Here is a 22,500-nt window from a genome sequence, read left to right as displayed (position 1 = left end):
CACACATGCATACAAACACACACACACACACACAAACATACAAACACACACACACACACATACAAAACACACGCTCACGCTCACACATACACACACACACACACACACAAATACACACATACAAACACACACACAGACACACACACATACACACACTCACACACACGCTCACACACACACACACACACACACAATAACACCCCCCCCCCCACACCCCCTACTCCCCACCACCACCCCGCCTGCCCCCCGCATCCCTCCCCTCCCCCACACACACACACACGCCCACACACACATGCACCCACACACACACAGGAGAGAGGAAAAGGGGAGGGACAGACTCACACTGGACGGGGTCCACTCTGGCAGCTTCAGGTCGGCATCATACACAAAGCTGCCACTCCGAACTGAAACCAAACAACAATGTGCAGTGATGGCCTACAGGTAACGCATTCGCCTAAGAAGCCAGAGAATCTGAGCACACTGGTTCGAATCATGGCTCAGCCGCAGATATTTTCTCCCCCTCCACTAGGCCTTGAGTGGTGGTCTGGACGCTAGTCATTCGGATGAGACGATAAACCGAGGTCCCGTGTGCAGCATGCACTTAGTGCACGTAAAAAACCCATGGCAACAAAAGGGTTGTTCCTGGCAAAATTCTGTAGACAAATCCACTTCGACAGGAAAAACAAATTAAAAAAAAACTGCACGCAGGAAAAAATGCACAAAAAAAAAAAAAGGGTGGCGCTGTAGTGTAGCGACGCGCTCTCCCTGGGGAGAGCAGCCCAAATTTCACACAGAGAAATCTGTTGAGATAAAAAGAAATACAAATACAAGATAAAACAACTGACACGATGATTCTCTGCTGACATGAGTGAAGCAAGACAAGCCCAGCTGGCGTGGCCTTGTAACAAGACCCTATGGCCTATCCAAAACAATCCTCCAAGCAACTGTTGAGGGAGGATGACAGAGGGGGAGACAGAAGAAAAAACGAAAAAAAGGAAAAGAAAAACGAAAAAAAGACTGACAACAATGCAGAATGGACAGAAAAGGAAATTTTCTTCCTAAAATTACGTTTAAGTAACATACTTACCATGAACCACTAGTGCAGACTCCGGCAGGGGTCTGATTCCTGTCCTGTGCAAACTACTACCCGCCTATGCGGAGAAAACGAAAGTAGCTACGACTGATAACCTCCTGAAGTAGGTTACCTCCCCTGTGCATCCCTGACTAGCGCCCTCTTTTTCCGGCAGTCAAGATGACTCCTGCTCCTGTGCTCTGCATACAGCTAAGCTTTTTCGTATTTTCTGTCTATCGATTCTTTGACGCTCTCGTTTTGTGTCTGATGATGAATCACAACAGGTCACAAAACTACTGGCCTGATTGGGCGATCAAGCTCACATTAAGGCGCAATCACAATCGACCGGCAGACACAGTGAATACGCTGAAAAATCGTGCTGGCACTTACTTTCAAAAATTAAAACACAAAACTCATTTCATTACTCATTAATAAGCCTTGTGCACTATTAGATGATAAAAATCTCTCTATACAGTTATGGGGGCTCTCACTTCCCCCCATTTCTGAATCTTTTGCAGCAACCAGACTTTGATACACAACTAACAGACTTGGAGGACTGTGAACAGTGCTTCTGTGTATCATCTCAATGACTCCATTTAGACCGGTGCAATAGCAGAGTGGTTAAAGCGTTGGACTTTCAATCTGAGGGTCTTGGGTTCGAATCTTGGCTACGGTGCCTGGTGGGAAAAGGGTGGAGGAGATTTTTCCGATCTCCAACATCTGTGCAGACCTGCTATAACGAATGAAGAAAATCAAACACCTACGTTAAAAATCATGTAATCCATGTCAGCGTTCTAAGGGTTATGGAAACAAGAACAAACCAAGCATGCACACCCCCAAAAACAGAGTATGGCTGCCCACACGTAGGGGTAAATAATACAAATTGGTCTTACACATAAAATGTCATATATGTCTGCATGGGTGTATGTGTGAGTGACTGAACCAAACTGAATGACACAGGAAACGAATGATGAGCAGCTAATGGCAGCAGTCAGTCGGCTCTACCCAGGTAGACAGCCTGTTGTGCAAATGACCCCGTGTTTGTAAAGCGCTTAGAGCTTGGTCTCCAACCAGGGACAGGTGCTACATAGGTATCCACATCCTTCATTCACCATTCTTGACAGAGTTGAGGGAAGAAGGTGACCATGAACACATGGTCAGGGGCACTGTTCCCTCAACACTCATCACCACACCTGCTTTGTCTGTCACAGTCCTAGCATCGGCAGTCCACAGGGAACTATCAATGATACAGCGCCAGGAGGCCACACATCAGAGAAGACCCTGCACTGCTGCTGAGTCACTTTGGTGGTGTTTGGTAATGCCTGCTCTGTTTTAACATACTGAGGACACCACCTACTAACCCCCATACTGACGACAACAATCACATGGTCATGGAACCAGACTGAGTGAGCACCCCCACCCCTCCTCCAATCCCCTCATCCACCCCCACCCCACCCATGAATGGAGACCGTCATCATGTCCCTCCAACAACAGTCCGCTGTGAATCATCCCTAGCACACCAAACACACACACTAGACACACACGCACATTATGCATATTACACACATTCCCACATTCTCACACACAAACATACTCTACACACACACACACACACACACACACAAATACACAATATTAAACCAACACACACACACATAACACACACACTAAACTTCCCACCCACCCACATATTATGCACATACACACACCCAACCCTCCACATACACACTACACACACATACACAAATACACAACACTACACACTCCAAATACACACACACACACAAACCCCCAACCACCTACACACTACACACACCAAACCACTAACACACTACACCTCAACACCCACACACACACAACACTACACTACACACACACACACCAAACCTCTCACCCACCCACACAGCCACCCACTACACCCAAACACACTAAGCCTTACCGTTTGGTTTGGGAAAACTGCACAGTTCCACATAATGCTGGTCCTTAAACGCTGTCTCCAAAACATAGCCCAGGATGAAACTGCATGTTCTCCAAAATGCCTGCACACACAAATACCTGTACTGTGTTGTATTGTGTTGTGTTGTATTGTATTGAGCAAGGTGGCAGAATGGTTAAGACACTCAGCTGCCAATACAAATACCTGTATTGTGTTGTGTTGTGTTGTGTTGTGTTGTGTTGAGCAAGGTGGCAGAATGGTTAAGACACTCAGCTGCCAATACAAATACCTGTATTGTGTTGTGTTGTGTTGTGTTGTGTTGTATTGTATTGTATTGTGTTGTGTTGTATTGTATTGTGTTGTGTTGTATTGAGGAATGTGGCAGAATGGTTAAGACACTCAGCTGCCAACACAGAGAGTCCGTGAGGGTGTGGGTTTGAAACCTGCTCTTGCCCCTTCTCCCAAGTTTGACTGGAAAATCAAACTGAGCATCTAGTCATTGATGAGAGGACGAGATGATAAACTGAGGTCTCGAATGCAGCACACACTTAGCGCACTGAAAAAGAACCCATGGCAACGAGTGTTGTCCTTTGGCAAATTTCTGTAGAAGAAACCTACCATGCATGTTTGTGATACAATATAATATGAAACAATACAATACAATATGATATAATACATACATATCAGTAACTCTGCCTCAAAGAGTATAATAGTACATTGCAACACAACACAATACAATACAACAAAACACAATGCAATACGATACAATACATAAATGTCAGCAAGTCTACCTCAAAGAATAATACAATATATTATAATATTATACAATATAATATAATACAATACAATAAGAAACAATAAGACACAATAAGACAAAATGCAAAACAATACAAAACAAAACTATACAGTACAATACAATACAATACAATACACACGTCAGCAAGATGACCTCAAAGAATCATACTACATGATACAATATGATACAGTACAAACAAGTCAGTAACTGCCTCAAAGAATAATACAATACAATCCAATATAAGCTGTTTCATTATATACATGTCAGCAAGTCAGCCTCAAAGAATAATGCAATACAATATGATAAACTACGATATGAAAAAAACATGTCAGAAAATCTGCCTGCAAGAACAATACAATACAAAACAATACGCGTATGTCAGCAACAATACCTCATTAACGATTGTGGGGTCAAGGTCATGGAAGTGGAGGAGCTCCAACTGACAGCTGTGTGTCAGAGGTCGGTGCATGTCCCATGGCTGACCGTCCACCAACGCCAGTGCTGACCGCGTCGTCAACAACTCGTCTATGTCTGGTCACACAACAACAACAAAAGCTGACCGCATCGTCAACAACTCGTCTATGTCTGGTCACACAACAACAACAAAAGCTGACCGCGTTGTCAACAACTCGTCCATGTATGGTCACACAACAACACCAGCTGACCGCGTCGTCAACAACTCGTCTATGTCTGGTCACACAACAACAACAAAAGCTGACCGCGTCGTCAACAACTCGTCTATGTCTGGTCACACAACAACAACAAAAGCTGACCGCGTCGTCAAAAACTCGTCTATGTCTGGTCACACAACAACAACACCAGCTGACCGCGTCGTCAACAACTCGTCTATGTCTGGTCACACAACAACAACAAAAGCTGACCGCGTCGTCAACAACTCGTCTATGTCTGGTCACACAACAACAACAAAAGCTGACCGCGTCGTCAACAACTCGTCTATGTCTGGTCACACAACAACAACAAAAGCTGACCGCGTCGTCAACAACTCGTCTATGTCTGGTCACACAACAACAACAAAAGCTGACCGCGTCGTCAACAACTCGTCTATGTCTGGTCACACAACAACAACAAAAGCTGACCGCGTCGTCAACAACTCGTCTATGTCTGGTCACACAACAACAACAAAAGCTGACCACATCGTCAACAACTCGTCTATGTCTGGTCACACAACAACAAAAGCTGACCGCGTCGTCAACAACTCATCTATGTCTGGTCACACAACAACAACACCAGCTGACCGCGTCGTCAACAACTCATCTATGTCTGGTCACACAACACCACCAGCTGACCGCATCGTCAACAATTTGTTCATGTCTGGTCACACAACACCACCAGCTGGCCTCATCATCAACAACTCGTCCATGTATGGTCACACAACAGCAACACCAGCTGACCGCGTCATCAACAACTCGTCCATGTCTGGTCACACAACAGCAACACCAGCTGACCGCGTCATCAACAACTCGTCCATGTATGGTCACACAACAACACCAGCTGACCGTGTCATCAACAACTCGTCCATGTCTGGTCACACAACAGCAACACCAGCTGACCGCGTCATCAACAACTCGTCCATGTATGGTCACACAACAACACCAGCTGACCGTGTCATCAACAACTCCTCCATGTATGGTCACACAACAACAACACCAGCTGACCGTGTCATCAACAACTCATCCATGTATGGTCACACAACAACAACACCAGCTGACTGTGTCATCAACAACTCGTCCATGTATGGTCACACAACAACAACACCAGCTGACCGTGTCATCAACAACTCATCCATGTATGGTCACACAACAACAACACCAGCTGACCGTGTCATCAACAACTCATCCATGTATGGTCACACAACAACAACACCAGCTGACCGTGTCATCAACAACTCATCCATGTATGGTCACACAACAACAACACCAGCTGACCGTGTCATCAACAACTCATCCATGTATGGTCACACAACAACAACACCAGCTGACCGTGTCATCAACAACTCATCCATGTATGGTCACACAACAACAACACCAGCTGACCGTGTCATCAACAACTCATCCATGTATGGTCACACAACAACAACACCAGCTGACTGTGTCATCAACAACTCATCCATGTATGGTCACACAACAACAACACCAGCTGACCGTGTCATCAACAACTCATCCATGTATGGTCACACAACAACAACACCAGCTGACTGTGTCATCAACAACTCATCCATGTATGGTCACACAACAACAACACCAGCTGACCGCGTCGTCAACAACTCGTCCATGTATGGTCACACAACAGCAACACCAGCTGACCGCGTCATCAACAACTCGTCCATGTATGGTCACACAACAACAACACCAGCTGACCGCGTCATCAACAACTCGTCCATGTATGGTCACACAACAACAACACCAGCTGACCGTGTCATCAAGAACTCGTCCATGTCTGGTCACACAACAAGAGCAATGGCTGACCCCATTGTTAACAACTTAACGATGTCTGGCCACACAACAAGAACAAGTCACTGTGTCAGCTCTTAGCTCTCATAAACACACACACATGACACACTCACACAGTCGCAGTGTGTGTGTATGTGTGTGTGTGTTTGTAAAAGACACTCAACTGATGTGAGAGTTGCAGCCTATGAAATATAAGAAGTTGGGTAAACTTTGATAGCTGTCCACAGACCAAATGGATGTGTTGAATTTTTTGACTGAAAGAAACTCTGCCAATATCTTTATTTGTTGTTGCTGTTGTTGTAAACTACATGTTATTTTACAATAAAAAGATTATATGTATAGACTGTAAGGTGTGCATATATGCCCATGCATGTTATTCATGTGGTGTGTGTGTGTTTTGTGAGTGTGTGTGAGCTGACCATTTTTTTTTCTAGAAGTGATGATTGAATTCAATGCACATGCACACTCAGACATACACACACAGAGACATGTACACACACACACACACACACAACACAGAGGCCTAATTTCAAGCACAAACAAAAACACAAACATGCTATGCATACACGCACATGCACACCCACAGTGACACACAAGCACACACTTGCACACACACACTGTTACACACACACACACACAACGCACTCCTTACGCATTGCACAGTGGAAGGGAGTGGAGAGGTTCTTGTTCATGATCAGTGTACTGTCCTTCACTTGACCTTTGAACTTCACCTCCATCTTCTCAATGCGAGGAATCAAGGAGCGCTGTCGCTGTTTCTCTGCCTCAAACATTTTGCTCCGCTTCTCCCGTACAGCAGAGTTGGCCAGCTGTGTGTCTGTGTGCTTGTAACCTGTCCACATGTTCACAGCACAAAACAAAACATGTATATTTCATTTTAAGATAAAATTTTGTTATAATACATACATATCTAAAGCCCCTTTCATTCTCGAGCACACACACACAGCATAAACATGAGGCTCATTTAGTTATATATATATATATGTGCTTCTTGTTGTTGGCGTCCATCTGTCTCAGGAGACAATGGAACTTTGCGTCTGGTTCATTAAGTTGCTGAGTTGCAGCGCCTGCTGTGGCTGTACAGTCTGATTCTGGATCGGCAGGCTCTGTTGCGGTTGTCACAGGTGAAAGTCGTGCCCAGTGGCTCAAAGGGTACGGATTCTGCCCTCTGCTGTCTGTGCTCTCTTCCCTCTTTCCAATGCTGTTCCCTCTTCTCCTCGCTCCTCTGGACACATGCCTTCACGGTCCTTCTCCAGCTGTTGCGGTCTTCAGCCACCGCTTTCCAACCTGCTGGGTCCATGTCGCCTGCCCAGCAGAATGAGGGCAGGCAACATGGACACATATATATATGTATGTACACACATATGTATGTATGATAATCAGTTGTGTCCGACTATGACCATCAGAATAGCTGAAGAGGAAACTGCTGTCCCGACAATGTGAGCCAGAATTTGATAAAAGAGGAGTGGTTCCTGCCCAAGTTACATTCCTACTCTTTTGGCCAAGAGGGCTTTAGGACAGGCAGCAATGGGATGGTTCCCAAAGACTAACTATCCCCCAAGGCTGCAGCACTAAAAGCCAGAACGGTCCTGCCTCCTGGTCTGAGACAGTGAGAGCCATAGTCCTTCACAAAAATCTAAGCTGTAAATGCATTCACTCTGCAGTAGTGAAACCACTGACCATACAGGTCTCACTTTGCTGTTGGTTCAACTGTAAGTGTAAGCTATAGTCAATATCTGATATAAGATACCACAGAAAGGGCAGCAATAGCACAACACTCATTAATATGGACGCATTATCACAGTGACATACAGATGGAAAAAAGCTTGCCTGGAGATGTTCTACAAATTTCACCGTGGACTCACCTTCATTAACAGTCTACCTAACAAGACCATCAGACAGCAGCTAAGTTCCTGAAGACACATCACTTGTAACTATGACACCCCTGCCTATTTCCTAAGTTGCACCCACTCCACCTTCTTCCAGCCCCATACCTCTTTTTTTTTCTTCTTCTTCTTTTTTATCAACAGGTAAGTAGTGTCGTATAAGGTTAGAGCTGTGCTAATCCCGAGTATTCGTGGGGACCGCTACAATAGCCACACTGGCCTAGCTGGAAATGTGAACACTCCAGAGGACCCCCAACCCTCTCTCTCTCTCTCTCTCTCAACTAAGAAGACTTCCCTTGACACTTCAGTCAAACTGCACCCTACAGTATCAGCATCACTATCAGTAGTCAAGAAGGCGTCACTGCGTTCGCACATAGCCATATAAATTATATATGCTACACCACATCTGCCAAGCAGATGCCGACCAGCAGCATAACCCAACGTGCTTTGTCAGGCCTTGAGAAAAAACAACAAAAACCCCCAAACAAATAAAGAAGTAAATGAATATCTAAATATGAAAAAAAGAGAAAAAAGGAATAAATAATTAAACAAATAAAGAAATAAATGAATATTTAAATATGAAAAAATAAGAACACACATCTTCTTTTTTGTCCATTACACAACCAACATCGACTTGCCGATGACTGTTGTGGTTCATACATGCTATATGTTTTTGTGTGTCCATAACCCATCGACACTGACATGGATTACAGTAACTTTAACGTGTGTATTTGAATTTGATCATCTGCGAGTGTATGCACACAATCACAATGGGAGTTCAGGCACTAGCAGGTCTGTACATGTTATGTTGACCTTCTTCTTCTTCTTTCCGTTACACGACCAACATCGACTTGCCGATGACTCTGTCGTGGGTTACATGATATATAATATCAAAATACAACATTGATCAACAAATAGTAAAATCGTCTCATAGTCGTACAGATACAAATCATACATGCACAAAAATTGCCAGTAAAATAGGTTCCTGGATTTAGGATGCTAAAATAGGACTTTACCGATAATCGATTACCTAAGACACAAAAAGTATGCAAACACTTACATCCTGAAGGTGTTTTTGGGACACTGAGCTTTCTCAGAAGGGCAAATCGTCCGCATGGAGCCGCCATATTGTCACCCTTGAACGGAAGTTGTTTTGACAGTTATCTCCTCGCGGGGCATGCGCATGAACACTGTATCCAAGGAGATCGCTCAGCAAAATATGGCCAGCAACTAGTCTTTGCATCTGATGTCAAAACTTCGATAGGTTTCTCTGAAAACAAGGGTTAGCTCGTGAAGTGTTTTGCTTATCAACATGGTAAGTACTTTGCCAGTTTTTCTTTGAAACGCTTTACAAATGATAGTCCGTATCTATTGCAGTTTGTAATCAAAATTTGAAGAGATAACGGAAAGCCTGCAGTGCTGTGTCTTTGAACTTCATGAATTATGTCACACTCACGATGGGACTCAGACCCTATCTGATGAAGATTCTTTCAATAACAATAGCTGTGCTTGTCTGGTAGTCCCATTCGTTTCGAATACAGTTTGTTTTTCTTCTTTGCAATAATGTGGTGAGCCGCTCACATTCCTGGGCAACGAACCTTTATGGGTTTTAGTGCTGAGTTTTCAGTATAATTACAGTTTCGTTGGGGAAAAAAAGAAACTGTGCAGTGAGTTGAAAGAATATATTCAGGTCTTATAGGCATGGAAAATGGGAATGCAATTTAGAATCAGCATTTAAAATAAATTATGTCAAATACTCATTAAAGGATAGATAAGAGTTAAATATATCACATGTCATATTAAGGCAATATGAATAGTCTACATAATCTTCACAATGATGAAGGCGGTAGTCAAGGGAAAGAAGAAGAAGAGGAATTAGTCCAAAAGGGCCGAAAGCCAACTATATATTACATCTTTTTATTATTAAGTGATGAAATACTCTGCTGAGGTGATGCAGCTGCAGTATATTTTGACAAGTTTCTTGTGCTGAAATTAGTTTGGTTGGAATATTCTTTCTGATCTCTGTCAACAGTCAGTTTCATTTTTACGATGTTTAGTGTTGCTGTGGTTACAACCATGCATGTTAACCAGTTGCAAGATTAATTATCCTGACAGATTGTGTTCAATATACTGATTTATATATATGTGTGTGTGTGTGTGTGTGTAAAGAAATGAACTGAAATGTCTGCTTCATAAAAAGTAGAACATCAGGAAAATACCTTAAGTGAATTTCAAAAGCTGAAAGGTTAAGTAACTGAAACTTACAGACTATTAAATCAAGTAATTAAAACTAATGTTTGTGTACAAATATTTTCATACAATCTTTCTGCAAGGACATGAACAGAAGATACTGTTTCTAAGCAAATCATTGAAAACTGAGTTGCATGCCTCTAGATTGTATTAACCTTATAAGTTATATTCATTTTTTGTCAGAGCTGCATCCATAGATTTTTCTTCTTATGGATATTATTATCATATTTACACTTTACAGGTGCTACTAGTTGTTGTTACTAATTTTATCAGCTGCAGTTACTTTTTATTTTTTATTTTATTACTAACTTTATCAGTTGTTGTTATGTTTTGTTACTATTTTTATCAGTTGCTGTTGCTTTTTGTTATGGTTTCTATTATGGTTTTTATCAGTTGACATTACTTTTTGTAACTCTCTCTCTCTCTCTCTCTCTCTCTCTCTCTCTCTCTCTCTCTCTCTCTCTCTCTCTCTCTCTCTCTCTCTCTCTCTTTTCTATATATAAATATATATATATATGTCTTCATTGTTATCATCGTCTTCTTCTTTATTTTCTTCCCTTTTTTCATTTTTTGGGGTTTTTTTTTTCGATTTGATTTTCCCCCTTCAAAGGACACACACAACTGTTTGGTTTCTGACAGCCTGGGAGTGCCATTTCCATTCCTGGGAGCTCCGCGTCCAGCGGATCCCGCCGCGGGAAGACCCGACAGTACCGTGTGGTCAGCCACACGTCCCAGGTGGACGAGGCGCTGTTTGGACAGTCCGACACCGAGAAGAAGCGGCAGGAGATGCTGCAGGAGAGGTGGTCTGCCGAGTCGGCCCCCATCATGCGGGAAGCGCAGAAGCGCAAGACGAACAGGAACGGGGGGAAGCAGGGCAAGGAGACGGTGCAGGTCATCACCAAGGACCTGATCAGGAACCTGATGTGAGTTTTCAGTTTGCAGGTTTCAGTTTTTCAAAGGAGGCGGTCACTGCGTTCGGGACAAATCCATAATATACGCTACACCGCATCTTCTAGACAGATGCCTGACCAGCAGCATAACCCAATGCGCTTAGTCAGGCCTTGAGTGCATGTATATATATTTGTGTGCCTATCTGAGTGGATTTCTTCTGTTGAATTTTGCCAGAGGACACACACACACACACACACACACACACACACACACACACACACACACACACAGACACACACACACACACACACACACACACACACACACACACACACACACACATATGAACATCGGGTTATAACGTAAACTGACTTTGTTTACACAAGTGAGTCAAAAATAATGTTTGATATACATTTGTATTTATGTATGTTAAGATAGAGGTATATTTGTAATTATATATCTTTCCCAGCACCTGTATATATATATATATGTTAAGACAGAGGTATATTTGTAATTATATATCTTTCCCAGTACCTGTATATATATGTATGTTTTTGTGTGTGTTTTTATTTTGGGTATGGGGGTGTTTTTTTGCTTCATACCTTCGTCACATGTTATACACAGTTACATGAAACAGATGACAAGGACACACACGCACACAAACACACACACACATGCACATGCTTACACACACACACACACACACACACACACACACACACACACACAAACACAAACACAAACACATACACACACACACACACAAGTACACACACACACACACATGTGCGCGCGCGCACACACGCACGCACACACACACGTACATGCAGATGGACACGCACACACACATGCACATGCTTGCACACACATGCACATGCTTACACACACACACACACACACACACACACACACACACACACACACACACTCACACACACAGAGCTTATCAACGTGTCTTTGCACTTGAACATACACTGCACATTGCACATTAGGTATAGGCAGGGCTAATGACAAGATTTACAGGTAAATGTTTGCTGATTGCACAATTCTCTTTGGTACATTTTACGTTGGTTTGAGAGACAGGGCATCGACCGTTTCAGGGAATAAGCTCTTGGCAAAGCGCATCCATTTCATGCGCAGGTGCACAAATTGAGTGTCAAATACAGCAATGTTCAGTCATGGAGGCGCATTTCAGTTTTGATTTCTGTTCACAGTAAATGAACGTTGCACCCGTTTTATGCACAATTTTACGAAACAAGTATCAAATACACCACCATACAATCATGGAGGCGTGTTTCAGTTTTGATTTCTGTTCACAGTAAATGAACATTGCACCCGTTGAAACAAGTATCAGATACACCACCATACAATCATGGAGGCGTGTTTCTGTTTTAATTTTTGTTCACATTGAATTTCACCCGTTTCATGCACAATTTGAAATATCACATACACCACCATACAATCACGGAGGCGGTGTTTGTGTTTTGTTGTACAGTGTCCCGTCGGAAGATCCGTCCGGGCAGTCAATGATCATGCCCCGGGATCAGTTCATGCGCATCCTGCAGGCCTCCCGTGTCATGACGAAGGAGGAGAGGGAGGCTGAGATAGAGAGGCTGAAAATGGAGAAGCAGGCGGCTCTTGTGAGTGTGGTGCTTGTGGTGCTAGTGTGTGTATGTGAGTGAGCGAGTGCCTGTGCACGCGTGTGTGTGTGTGTGTGCACGCATGCACTCAAATACATATTTGGCAATTGGTTTGTGTGTGTGTGTGTGCATCACGCAATGTTGGTGTCTTTCATTTTCAACATGATTACATAATGATTAATAATTAATTTCAAAATTTCAAGTGAATATATACAATACTTTTTTGAATGTCTTATATGTTTGTTGTTTTGTTTTTGTTTGTTTTTTTTTGTTTTTTTTCCTTTTCTTTTTTCTAAATCAAATCATGTTTAATGTTTATGTGCTTTGTACTCATCTACATTTGTGTTTGTTTTGCGGCACCCGACGTAATTGTTCTTAATGAGACAATAAAGTTATTCTGATCTGATCTGATCTTGTCTTGTCTTGTCTGATCTGATCTGATCTTGTCTTGTCTTGTCTGATCTTCTCTAATCTGATCTTACCTAACCTTACCTTACCGTATCGTATCGTATCGTATTGTATCGTATCATATTGTATTGTATCGTATCATAAACAAAAATGTTTTGTGGAGCACCCAGAGCAGATTTCTAGATAGTGTGCTGTGTATCCATTATCATTATCATTATTGTTATCTGACGTGACGCTGTCCCTGGCAGGAGGCGGCCCAGCAGAGGAAGAACGAGATGAAGCAGCTGGACTTGGCCCGGCAGAAGAACAGCGCGCTGAGCGACCTGGAGGTGGAGGCCAAGGAGAAGGCCGAGCATCTGCTGGCCAGGGCCAACGCCATGAGGCTGGAGACTGAGGATGAGATCAAACACCTCAATGAGGTCTGTGCTGCCTGTCGTGTGTCTGTGTCTGTGTGTGTGTCTGTGTGTGTCTGTGTGTGGGAAGGGGGGAAGGAGGATGTGCTGGGTGGGGGTGAGGCTAGAGACTGAGGATTAGATCAGACGCCTCAGTGAGATCCGTGGTGCCGGTCATGTGCGTGTGTGTGTTGTGGGGGGAAGGTGCAGGGCGGAGAGGGTAAGGGGGGGGGGAGGATTAGGGGTGTGGGTGGGTGGGGGGTGGGCATGGTGTGGGGTTGTGGGTGGGGATTGTGTTGGGGACTGGAAACTGAGGACCAGATCAAACACCTCAATGACGTCCGTGGCTGTCATGTGTGTGTGTGTGAGAAGAGGGTGGGGAAGCAAGGAGGATAGGGAGGGTGGGGTTTGTGTTGGGTGGGGGGTTGTGTTGATGGGGATAGTGTGGGTGGTTGGGAGAGGGTGGGTGGTGGGGTAGGGTGGGTGTTGGGGTTCATCTGAAACAGGACGACAAGATGAGACACCTCAGTAAGGTGGAGGTGGGAGGGAGTTGGTGGGGTTGGAGGTGGATGTGTACATTTGACACAGATGCCTTTATGTGTGCATGGTGTGTGTACATTTGACACAGATGCCTTTATGTGTGCATGGTGTGTGTACATTTGACACAGATGCCTCAATGTATGCATGATGTGTGTACATTTGACACAGATGCCTCAATGTATGCATGGTGTGTGTACATTTGACACAGATACCTCTATGTGTGCATGGTGTGTGTACATTTGACACAGATGCCTCAATGTATGCATGATGTGTGTACATTTGACACAGATGCCTCAATGTATGCATGGTGTGTGTACATTTGACACAGATACCTCTATGTGTGCATGGTGTGTGTACATTTGACACAGATGCCTCAATGTATGCATGATGTGTGTACATTTGACACAGATGCCTCAATGTATGCATGGTGTGTGTACATTTGACACAGATACCTCTGTGTGCATGGTGTGTGTACATTTGACACAGATGCCTCTATGTGTGCATGGTGTGTGTACATTTGACACAGATGCCTCAGTGTATGCATGGTGTGTGTACATTTGACACAGATGCCTCTATGTGTGCATGGTGTGTGTACATTTGACACAGATGCCTCAGTGTATGCATGGTGTGTGTACATTTGACACAGATGCCTCTATGTGTGCATGGTGTGTGTACATTTGACACAGATGCCTCAGTGTATGCATGGTGTGTGTACATTTGACACAGATGCCTCAGTGTATGCATGGTGTGTGTACATTTGACACAGATGCCTCAGTGTATGCATGGTGTGTGTACATTTGACACAGATGCCTCAATGTATGCTTGGTGTGTGCCAACAGCTGATCCTGAACGCCAAGTGCCACGCCATCCGTGACGCCCAGATTCTGGAGAAGGGGCAGATCTCCCGAGAGTTGGTTGATGAGGAGAAGAGGCTGGATACCATGATGGAGGTACTGCCCCCCCCGGCCCCCCCCCCCCCCCCCCCCCCCCCCCCCCCCCCCCAAGCCCCCGCCCTGCCCGCTGCAGCAGCCCAGTGGTTAAAGCGATGGACTTTCAATCTGAGGGTCCCGGGTTTGAATCTCGGTAACAGCACCTGGTGGATAAAGGGTGGAGATTTTTTCCACCAACACCCCAGGTCAACGTATATTCAGACCTGCTTGTGCCTGAACCCCCTTCATGTGTGTATACGCAAGCAGGAGATCAAATAAGGATCCTATAATCCATGTCAGCGTTCGATGGGTTATGGAAACAAGAATACCCAGCATGCACATCCCTGAAAACGGAGTATGGCTGCCTACATGGTGGGGTTAAAATGGTCATGCATGCAGAAGTCCACTCGTGTACATACAAGTGAATGTGGGAGTTGCAGCCCACGAACGAAGAATATTCTCCGTCCCTCTGTCTGTCTTTTAGTCGGTCTGATTGTGTTTGGCTGGTTGTGTATGTCTGTCTGTTGTATGTCTGTCTGAATTGTATGTCTGTCTGTGTGTGTCTGTTGTATGCCTGTCTGTGTGTGCATTTCTGTTGTATATCTGTTTGTTGTATGTCTGTCCCTATTGTATGTCTGTCTGTGGTATGTCTGTCTCTATTGTATGTATGTCTGTGGTATGTCTGTCTCTATTGTATGTCTGTCTGTGGTATGTCTGTCTCTATTGTATGTCTGTCTGTGGTATGTCTGTCTGTGGTATGTCTGTCTATGGTATGTCTGTCTCTATTGTATGTCTGTCTCTATTGTATGTCTGTCTGTGGTATGTCTGTCTCTATTGTATGTATGTCTGTGGTATGTCTGTCTCTATTGTATGTCTGTCCCTATTGTATGTCTGTCTGTGGTATGTCTGTCTCTATTGTATGTCTGTCTGTGGTATGTCTGTCTCTATTGTATGTCTGTCTGTGGTATGTCTGTCCCTATTGTATGTCTGTCTGTGGTATGTCTGTCTCTATTGTATGTCTGTCTGTGGTATGTCTGTCTCTATTGTATGTCTGTCTGTGGTATGTCTGTCTCTATTGTATGTCTGTCTGTGGTATGTCTGTCTCTATTGTATGTCTGTCTGTGGTATGTCTGTCTCTATTGTATGTCTGTCTGTGGTATGTCTGTCTCTATTGTATGTCTGTCTGTGGTATGTCTGTCCCTATTGTATATCTGTCAGAGGTATGTCTGTCAGTGGTATGTCTGTCTCTATTGTATGTCTGTCTGTGGTATGTCTGTCTCTATTGTATGTCTGTCTGTGGTATGTCTGTCTCTATTGTATGTCTGTCTGTGGTATGTCTGTCTCTATTGTATGTCTGTCTCTATTGTATTGTCTGTCTGTGGTATGTCTGTCTCTATTATATGTCTGTCTCTATTGTATGTCTGTCTGTGGTATGTCTGTGGTATGTCTGTCTGTGGTATGTCTGTCTCTATTGTGTGTCTGTTGTATGCCTGTCTGTGTGTGCATTTCTGTTGTATATCTGTCTGTGGTATGTCTGTCTCTATGGTATGTCTGTCTGTGGTATGTCTGTCTCTATTGTATGTCTGTCTGTGGTATGTCTGTCTCTATTGTATGTCTGTCTGTGGTATGTCTGTCCCTATTGTATGTCTGTCTGTGGTATGTCTGTCTCTATTGTATGTCTGTCTGTGGTATGTCTGTCTCTATTGTATGTCTGTCAGTGGTATGTCTGTCTCTATTGTATGTCTGTCTGTGGTATGTCTGTCCCTATTGTATGTCTGTCTGTGGTATGTCTGTCTCTATTGTATGTCTGTGGTATGTCTGTCCCTATTGTATGTCTGTCTGTGGTATGTCTGTCTCTATTGTATGTCTGTCTGTGGTATGTCTGTCTCTGTTGTATGTCTGTCTGTGGTATGTCTGTCTCTATTGTATGTCTGTGGTATGTCTGTCTCTATTGTATGTCTGTCTGTGGTATGTCTGTCTCTATTGTATGTCTGTCTGTGGTATGTCTGTCTCTATTGTATGTCTGTGGTATGTCTGTCTCTATTGTATGTCTGTGGTATGTCTGTCCCTATTGTATGTCTGTCTGTGGTATGTCTGTCCCTATTGTATGTCTGTCTGTGGTATGTCTGTCCCTATTGTATGTCTGTCTGTGGTATGTCTGTCTCTATTGTATGTCTGTCTGTGGTATGTCTGTCTCTATTGTATGTCTGTGGTATGTCTGTCTCTATTGTATGTCTGTCTGTGGTATGTCTGTCTCTATTGTATGTCTGTCTGTGGTATGTCTGTCTGTGGTATGTCTGTCTGTGGTATGTCTGTCTCTATTGTATGTCTGTCTGTGGTATGTCTGTCTCTATTGTATGTCTGTCTGTGGTATGTCTGTCAGTGGTATGTCTGTCTCTATTGTATGTCTGTGGTATGTCTGTCTGTGGTATGTCTGTCTGTATTGTATGTCTGTCAGTGGTATGTCTGTCTCTATTGTATTGTCTGTCTGTGGTATGTCTGTCTGTATTGTGTGTCTGTCTGTGGTATGTCTGTCCCTATTGTATATCTGTCAGTGGTATGTCTGTCTGTGGTATGTCTGTCTCTATTGTATGTCTGTCTGTGGTATGTCTGTCTCTATTGTATGTCTGTTTGTTGTATGTCTGTCTCTATTGTATGTCTGTGGTATGTCTGTCTCTATTGTATGTCTGTTTGTTGTATGTCTGTCTCTATTGTATGTCTGTCTGTGGTATGTCTGTCTCTATTGTATATCTGTCTGTGGTATGTCTGTCTCTATTGTATGTCTGTGGTATGTCTGTCTCTATTGTATGTCTGTTTGTTGTATGTCTGTCTCTATTGTATGTCTGTCTGTGGTATGTCTGTCTCTATTGTATGTCTGTCTGTGGTATGTCTGTCTCTATTGTATGTCTGTCTCTATTGTATATCTGTTTGTGGTATGTCTGTCTCTATTGTATGTCTGTCTGTGGTATGTCTGTCTGTGGTATGTCTGTCTGTATTGTATGTCTGTGGTATGTCTGTCTGTGGTATGTCTGTCTCTATTGTATGTCTGTCTCTATTGTATGTCTGTCTGTGGTATGTCTGTCTCTATTGTATGTCTGTTTGTGGTATGTCTGTCTCTATTGTATGTCTGTCTCTATTGTATATCTGTTTGTGGTATGTCTGTCTCTATTGTATGTCTGTCTGTGGTATGTCTGTCTGTGGTATGTCTGTCTGTATTGTATGTCTGTGGTATGTCTGTCTGTGGTATGTCTGTCTGTGGTATGTCTGTCTGTATTGTATGTCTGTGGTATGTCTGTCTGTGGTATGTCTGTCTCTATTGTATGTCTGTCTCTATTGTATGTCTGTCTGTGGTATGTCTGTCTCTATTGTATGTCTGTCTGTGGTATGTCTGTCTCTATTGTATGTCTGTCTGTGGTATGTCTGTCTCTATTGTATGTCTGTCTCTATTGTATATCTGTTTGTGGTATGTCTGTCTCTATTGTATGTCTGTCTGTGGTATGTCTGTCTGTGGTATGTCTGTCTGTATTGTATGTCTGTGGTATGTCTGTCTGTGGTATGTCTGTCTCTATTGTATGTCTGTCTCTATTGTATGTCTGTCTGTGGTATGTCTGTCTCTATTGTATGTCTGTCTGTGGTATGTCTGTCTGTATTGTGTGTCTGTCTGTGGTATGTCTGTCTCTATTGTATGTCTGTCTGTGGTATGTCTGTCTCTATTGTATGTCTGTCTGTGGTATGTCTGTCTGTATTGTATGTCTGTCTGTGGTATGTCTGTCTCTATTGTATGTCTGTCTCTATTGTATTGTCTGTCTGTGGTATGTCTGTCTGTATTGTATGTCTGTCTGTGGTATGTCTGTCTCTATTGTATATCTGTTTGTTGTATGTCTGTCTCTATTGTATATCTGTCTGTTGTATGTCTGTCTCTATTGTATATCTGTCTGTGGTATGTCTGTCTCTATTGTATGTCTGTCTGTGGTATGTCTGTCTCTATTGTATGTCTGTCCGTGGTATGTCTGTCTCTATTGTATGTCTGTCTGTGGTATGTCTGTCTCTATTGTATGTCTGTCTTTGGTATGTCTGTCTCTATTGTATGTCTGTCTTTGGTATGTCTGTCTCTATTGTATATCTGTCCGTGGTATGTCTGTCTCTATTGTATGTCTGTCTTTGGTATGTCTGTCTCTATTGTATGTCTGTCTGTGGTATGTCTGTCTCTATTGTATGTCTGTCTGTGGTATGTCTGTCTCTATTGTATGTCTGTCAGTGGTATGTCTGTCTGTGGTATGTCTGTCTCTATTGTATGTCTGTCTGTGGTATGTCTGTCTCTATTGTATGTCTGTCTGTGGTATGTCTGTCTGTGGTATGTCTGTCTCTATTGTATGTCTGTGGTATGTCTGTCTCTATTGTATGTCTGTGGTATGTCTGTCTCTATTGTATGTCTGTCTGTGGTATGTCTGTCTCTATTGTATGTCTGTGGTATGTCTGTCTCTATTGTATGTCTGTCTGTGGTATGTCTGTCTGTGGTATGTCTGTCTGTGGTATGTCTGTCTGTGGTATGTCATTCTCTATTGTATATCTGTCTGGTGTGTGTCTGTCTGCTGTATGTATGTATATCTGTTGAAAGTCTGTCATTGTGTGTCTGTCTGTTGTACGTCTGTCTGTGTATGTCTGTTTCAGTCTGTGTGGTAGACATCTGTCTGTGTCTGTGTGTCAGTCTGTGTATGTATGTATGTCTGTCTGTGTCTGTCTGTCTGTCTGTCTGTGTCTGTCTGTCAGTCTGTTTGTCTGTCTGCCTGTCAGCCTGTCTGTCTGTCAGCCTGTCTGTCTGTCAGTCTGTCTGTCTGTCTGTCAGCCTGTCTGTCTGTCTGTCAGTCTGTCTGTCTGTCTGTGTCTGTCTGTCTGTCTGTCTGTCTGTCTGTCTGTCAGCCTGTCTGTCTGTCTGTCTGTCTGTCAGTCTGTCTGTCTGTCTGTCTGTCTGTCTGTCACCTCTTCTGCCTTTCTCCCAGGTGGTCTGACCGGTGGCTGGCCACAGACGATAGAGGAGAAAGATGAAGGAAGGGAAGGCACTCCTGTCCACCCACACACCCAGCCCCCCTCACCCCCACACCTACACCCCCTCCCCCACTCACCCCTCCAGCCCCCAGCCCCCTGACCCAGTGTGTGTGTGTCCAGGTGGACCGCCAGGCAGCCATCGAGGTGCAGGAGGAGGTGGAGAAGAAGAGGAAGGATGAGCAGCTGATGGGAGCCGCCAAGCTGATGGAGCAGATCCACGAGAACGAGCAGGAGAGACTGTTTGAGCTGGAGCGCAAGGACCAGGAGAACATCCAGATGCAGAGGTAGGGGGGTGGGGGTGGGGGGTACCGAGGATGGTGGTGGTGATGGTGGTGATGACGATGATGGCGATGATGACATAATATCATGCAAATGCATGAGTCAACCAATTCCTCCTTCGTTGCTGCAAAGGAATGGGCTTGATAACTACTGCACTGGTTTTTCCGGTACACAGTATTGTTACCTGTTGGACTGGAGCCAGATAAATGATTGTGATGGGGTTTTTTTCTCAAGTGACTATCAGTTCATTTCTCACCAACTATTAAAGCTTCAGAAATAAACTGTGTTGTGATGAGAATAATGCTGATATACCGGCGTGACCTGGGTTACAGGTACATTAAGTGATGTGATGAGAATAATGCTGATATACTTGCATGACATGGGTTACAGGTACATTAAGTGATGTGATGAGAATAATGCTGATATACTTGCATGACATGGGTTACAGATACATCAAGTGATGTGGTGAGAATAATGCTGATATACCGGCGTGACCTGGGTTACAGGTACATCAAGTGATGTGATGAGAATAATGCTGATATACCGGCGTGACCTGGGTTACAGGTACATCAAGTGATGTGATGAGAATAATGCTGATATACCGGCGTGACCTGGGTTACAGGTACATCAAGTGATGTGATGAGAATAATGCTGATATACCGGCGTGACCTGGGTTACAGGTACATCAAGTGATGTGATGAGAATAATGCTGATATACCGGCGTGACCTGGGTTACAGGTACATCAAGTGATGTGATGAGAATAATGCTGATATACTGGCATGACCTGGGTTACAGGTACATCAAGTGATGTGATGAGAATAATGCTGATATACCGACGTGACCTGGGTTACAGGTACATCAAGTGATGTGATGAGAATAATGCTGATATACCGGCGTGACCTGGGTTACAGGTACATCAAGTGATGTGATGAGAATAATGCTGATATACCGGCGTGACCTGGGTTACAGGTACATCAAGTGATGTGATGAGAATAATGCTGATATACCGGCGTGACCTGGGTTACAGGTACATCAAGTGATGTGATGAGAATAATGCTGATATACCGGCGTGACCTGGGTTACAGGTACATCAAGTGATGTGATGAGAATAATGCTGATATACCAGCGTGACCTGGGTTACAGGTACATAGAAAAACTGATGGAGGAGGATCAGGCCGCGGTGGAAAAGAGGAAATCAGAACAGACACACCTCAGGGTGAGTGGGAGTGTTGGGCTGAGTGTGGGTGGGTGGTTCGTAGGAGGGGGTGGGGGGTGTTGTTTGTGGGTCTGTGTGTTCGTGCTTGCATGCAAGTGCATGCCGTTGCGTGTGTGTAGGCGTGCGTGCTTGTGCATGTATGACCACTTGCGCATGTTTTACTGCATGGATGGGTTTGTGTGTGTTATGTGTCTGACTGATCAGCATACAGTTTGTTATTGCAAAGCACTTTGAGATGTGCAAAGGGCTGTGCAAAGCGATTGAAGGGCTGTGCAAAGCGATTGCTACCACTACAGCTTTGTCAGAGACACCGTGGCGGTATCAGTGAGGCAGTGGATTTTTCATTCAGTGATCTGGGTTGGAGACGCCAGTTTGGCATGGTGTTGTGTTTTGTGCTGGGGGGGAAAGGCCCTGTACTCCGGTTTTCCTCACTCCACCCAGGTATGAATGGGTACCTGACTATAGACAGTCGGGCCAACAGCAAAGTGAGAGCTGTATTATCAGTGGTATCACTATTGCAATGGGAAATCATTTACAGCGTAGTCTTTTGTGAAGGACTATGACTGTCAAACAAGGAGGCAAAATTGCACTGGCTCAAAAGTGCTGCAGTCTTGGGGGTGAATTGGCCTGTGGGAACCATCCCAATGCCGACTGTCCTAAAACCCTCTTGGCCGAGAGGGGGGTGTAACTTGGGCAAGACAGTCTCCACTATAATCAGATTCTAGCCCA

The 22,500-nt window shown here is 44.0% G+C and overlaps 2 protein-coding genes across 4 annotated transcripts in view; one reads left to right on the top strand and one right to left on the bottom strand.

Annotated features, from left to right (window-relative positions):
• LOC143277482 (large ribosomal subunit protein mL39-like) overlaps positions 1-9,327 on the bottom strand; it is a 21,761-nt gene extending 12,434 nt beyond the window's left edge. Inside the window, exons 1-5 of the mRNA XM_076582331.1 lie at positions 9,240-9,327; positions 6,928-7,125; positions 4,196-4,335; positions 3,012-3,111; positions 343-404 (exon numbers count right to left, since the gene is read on the bottom strand). Coding sequence (XP_076438446.1) covers positions 343-404; positions 3,012-3,111; positions 4,196-4,335; positions 6,928-7,125; positions 9,240-9,306 — 567 coding nt within the window. The 5' untranslated portion in view covers positions 9,307-9,327. The remainder of the gene's footprint in view (positions 1-342; positions 405-3,011; positions 3,112-4,195; positions 4,336-6,927; positions 7,126-9,239) is intronic.
• Positions 9,328-9,357: 30 nt separating this feature from the next.
• The window catches only part of LOC143277411 (cilia- and flagella-associated protein 45-like), a 25,353-nt gene continuing 12,210 nt past the window's right edge, over positions 9,358-22,500 (top strand). For all 3 annotated transcript variants that reach the window (XM_076582214.1, XM_076582212.1, XM_076582213.1), the window contains exons 1-7: positions 9,358-9,494; positions 11,069-11,352; positions 12,816-12,960; positions 13,617-13,787; positions 15,140-15,250; positions 20,396-20,559; positions 21,699-21,771. In XM_076582214.1, the coding sequence (XP_076438329.1) occupies positions 9,492-9,494; positions 11,069-11,352; positions 12,816-12,960; positions 13,617-13,787; positions 15,140-15,250; positions 20,396-20,559; positions 21,699-21,771 (951 nt within the window). In that variant the 5' untranslated portion in view covers positions 9,358-9,491. The remainder of the gene's footprint in view (positions 9,495-11,068; positions 11,353-12,815; positions 12,961-13,616; positions 13,788-15,139; positions 15,251-20,395; positions 20,560-21,698; positions 21,772-22,500) is intronic.

The sequence above is a fragment of the Babylonia areolata genome, chromosome 34 (genome assembly GCF_041734735.1).
Source record: "Babylonia areolata isolate BAREFJ2019XMU chromosome 34, ASM4173473v1, whole genome shotgun sequence".
Lineage (NCBI taxonomy): Eukaryota > Metazoa > Mollusca > Gastropoda > Neogastropoda > Buccinidae > Babylonia > Babylonia areolata.
Note: the sequence above shows the minus strand (reverse complement) of the source record. Positions and strands in the feature narration are given on the sequence as shown.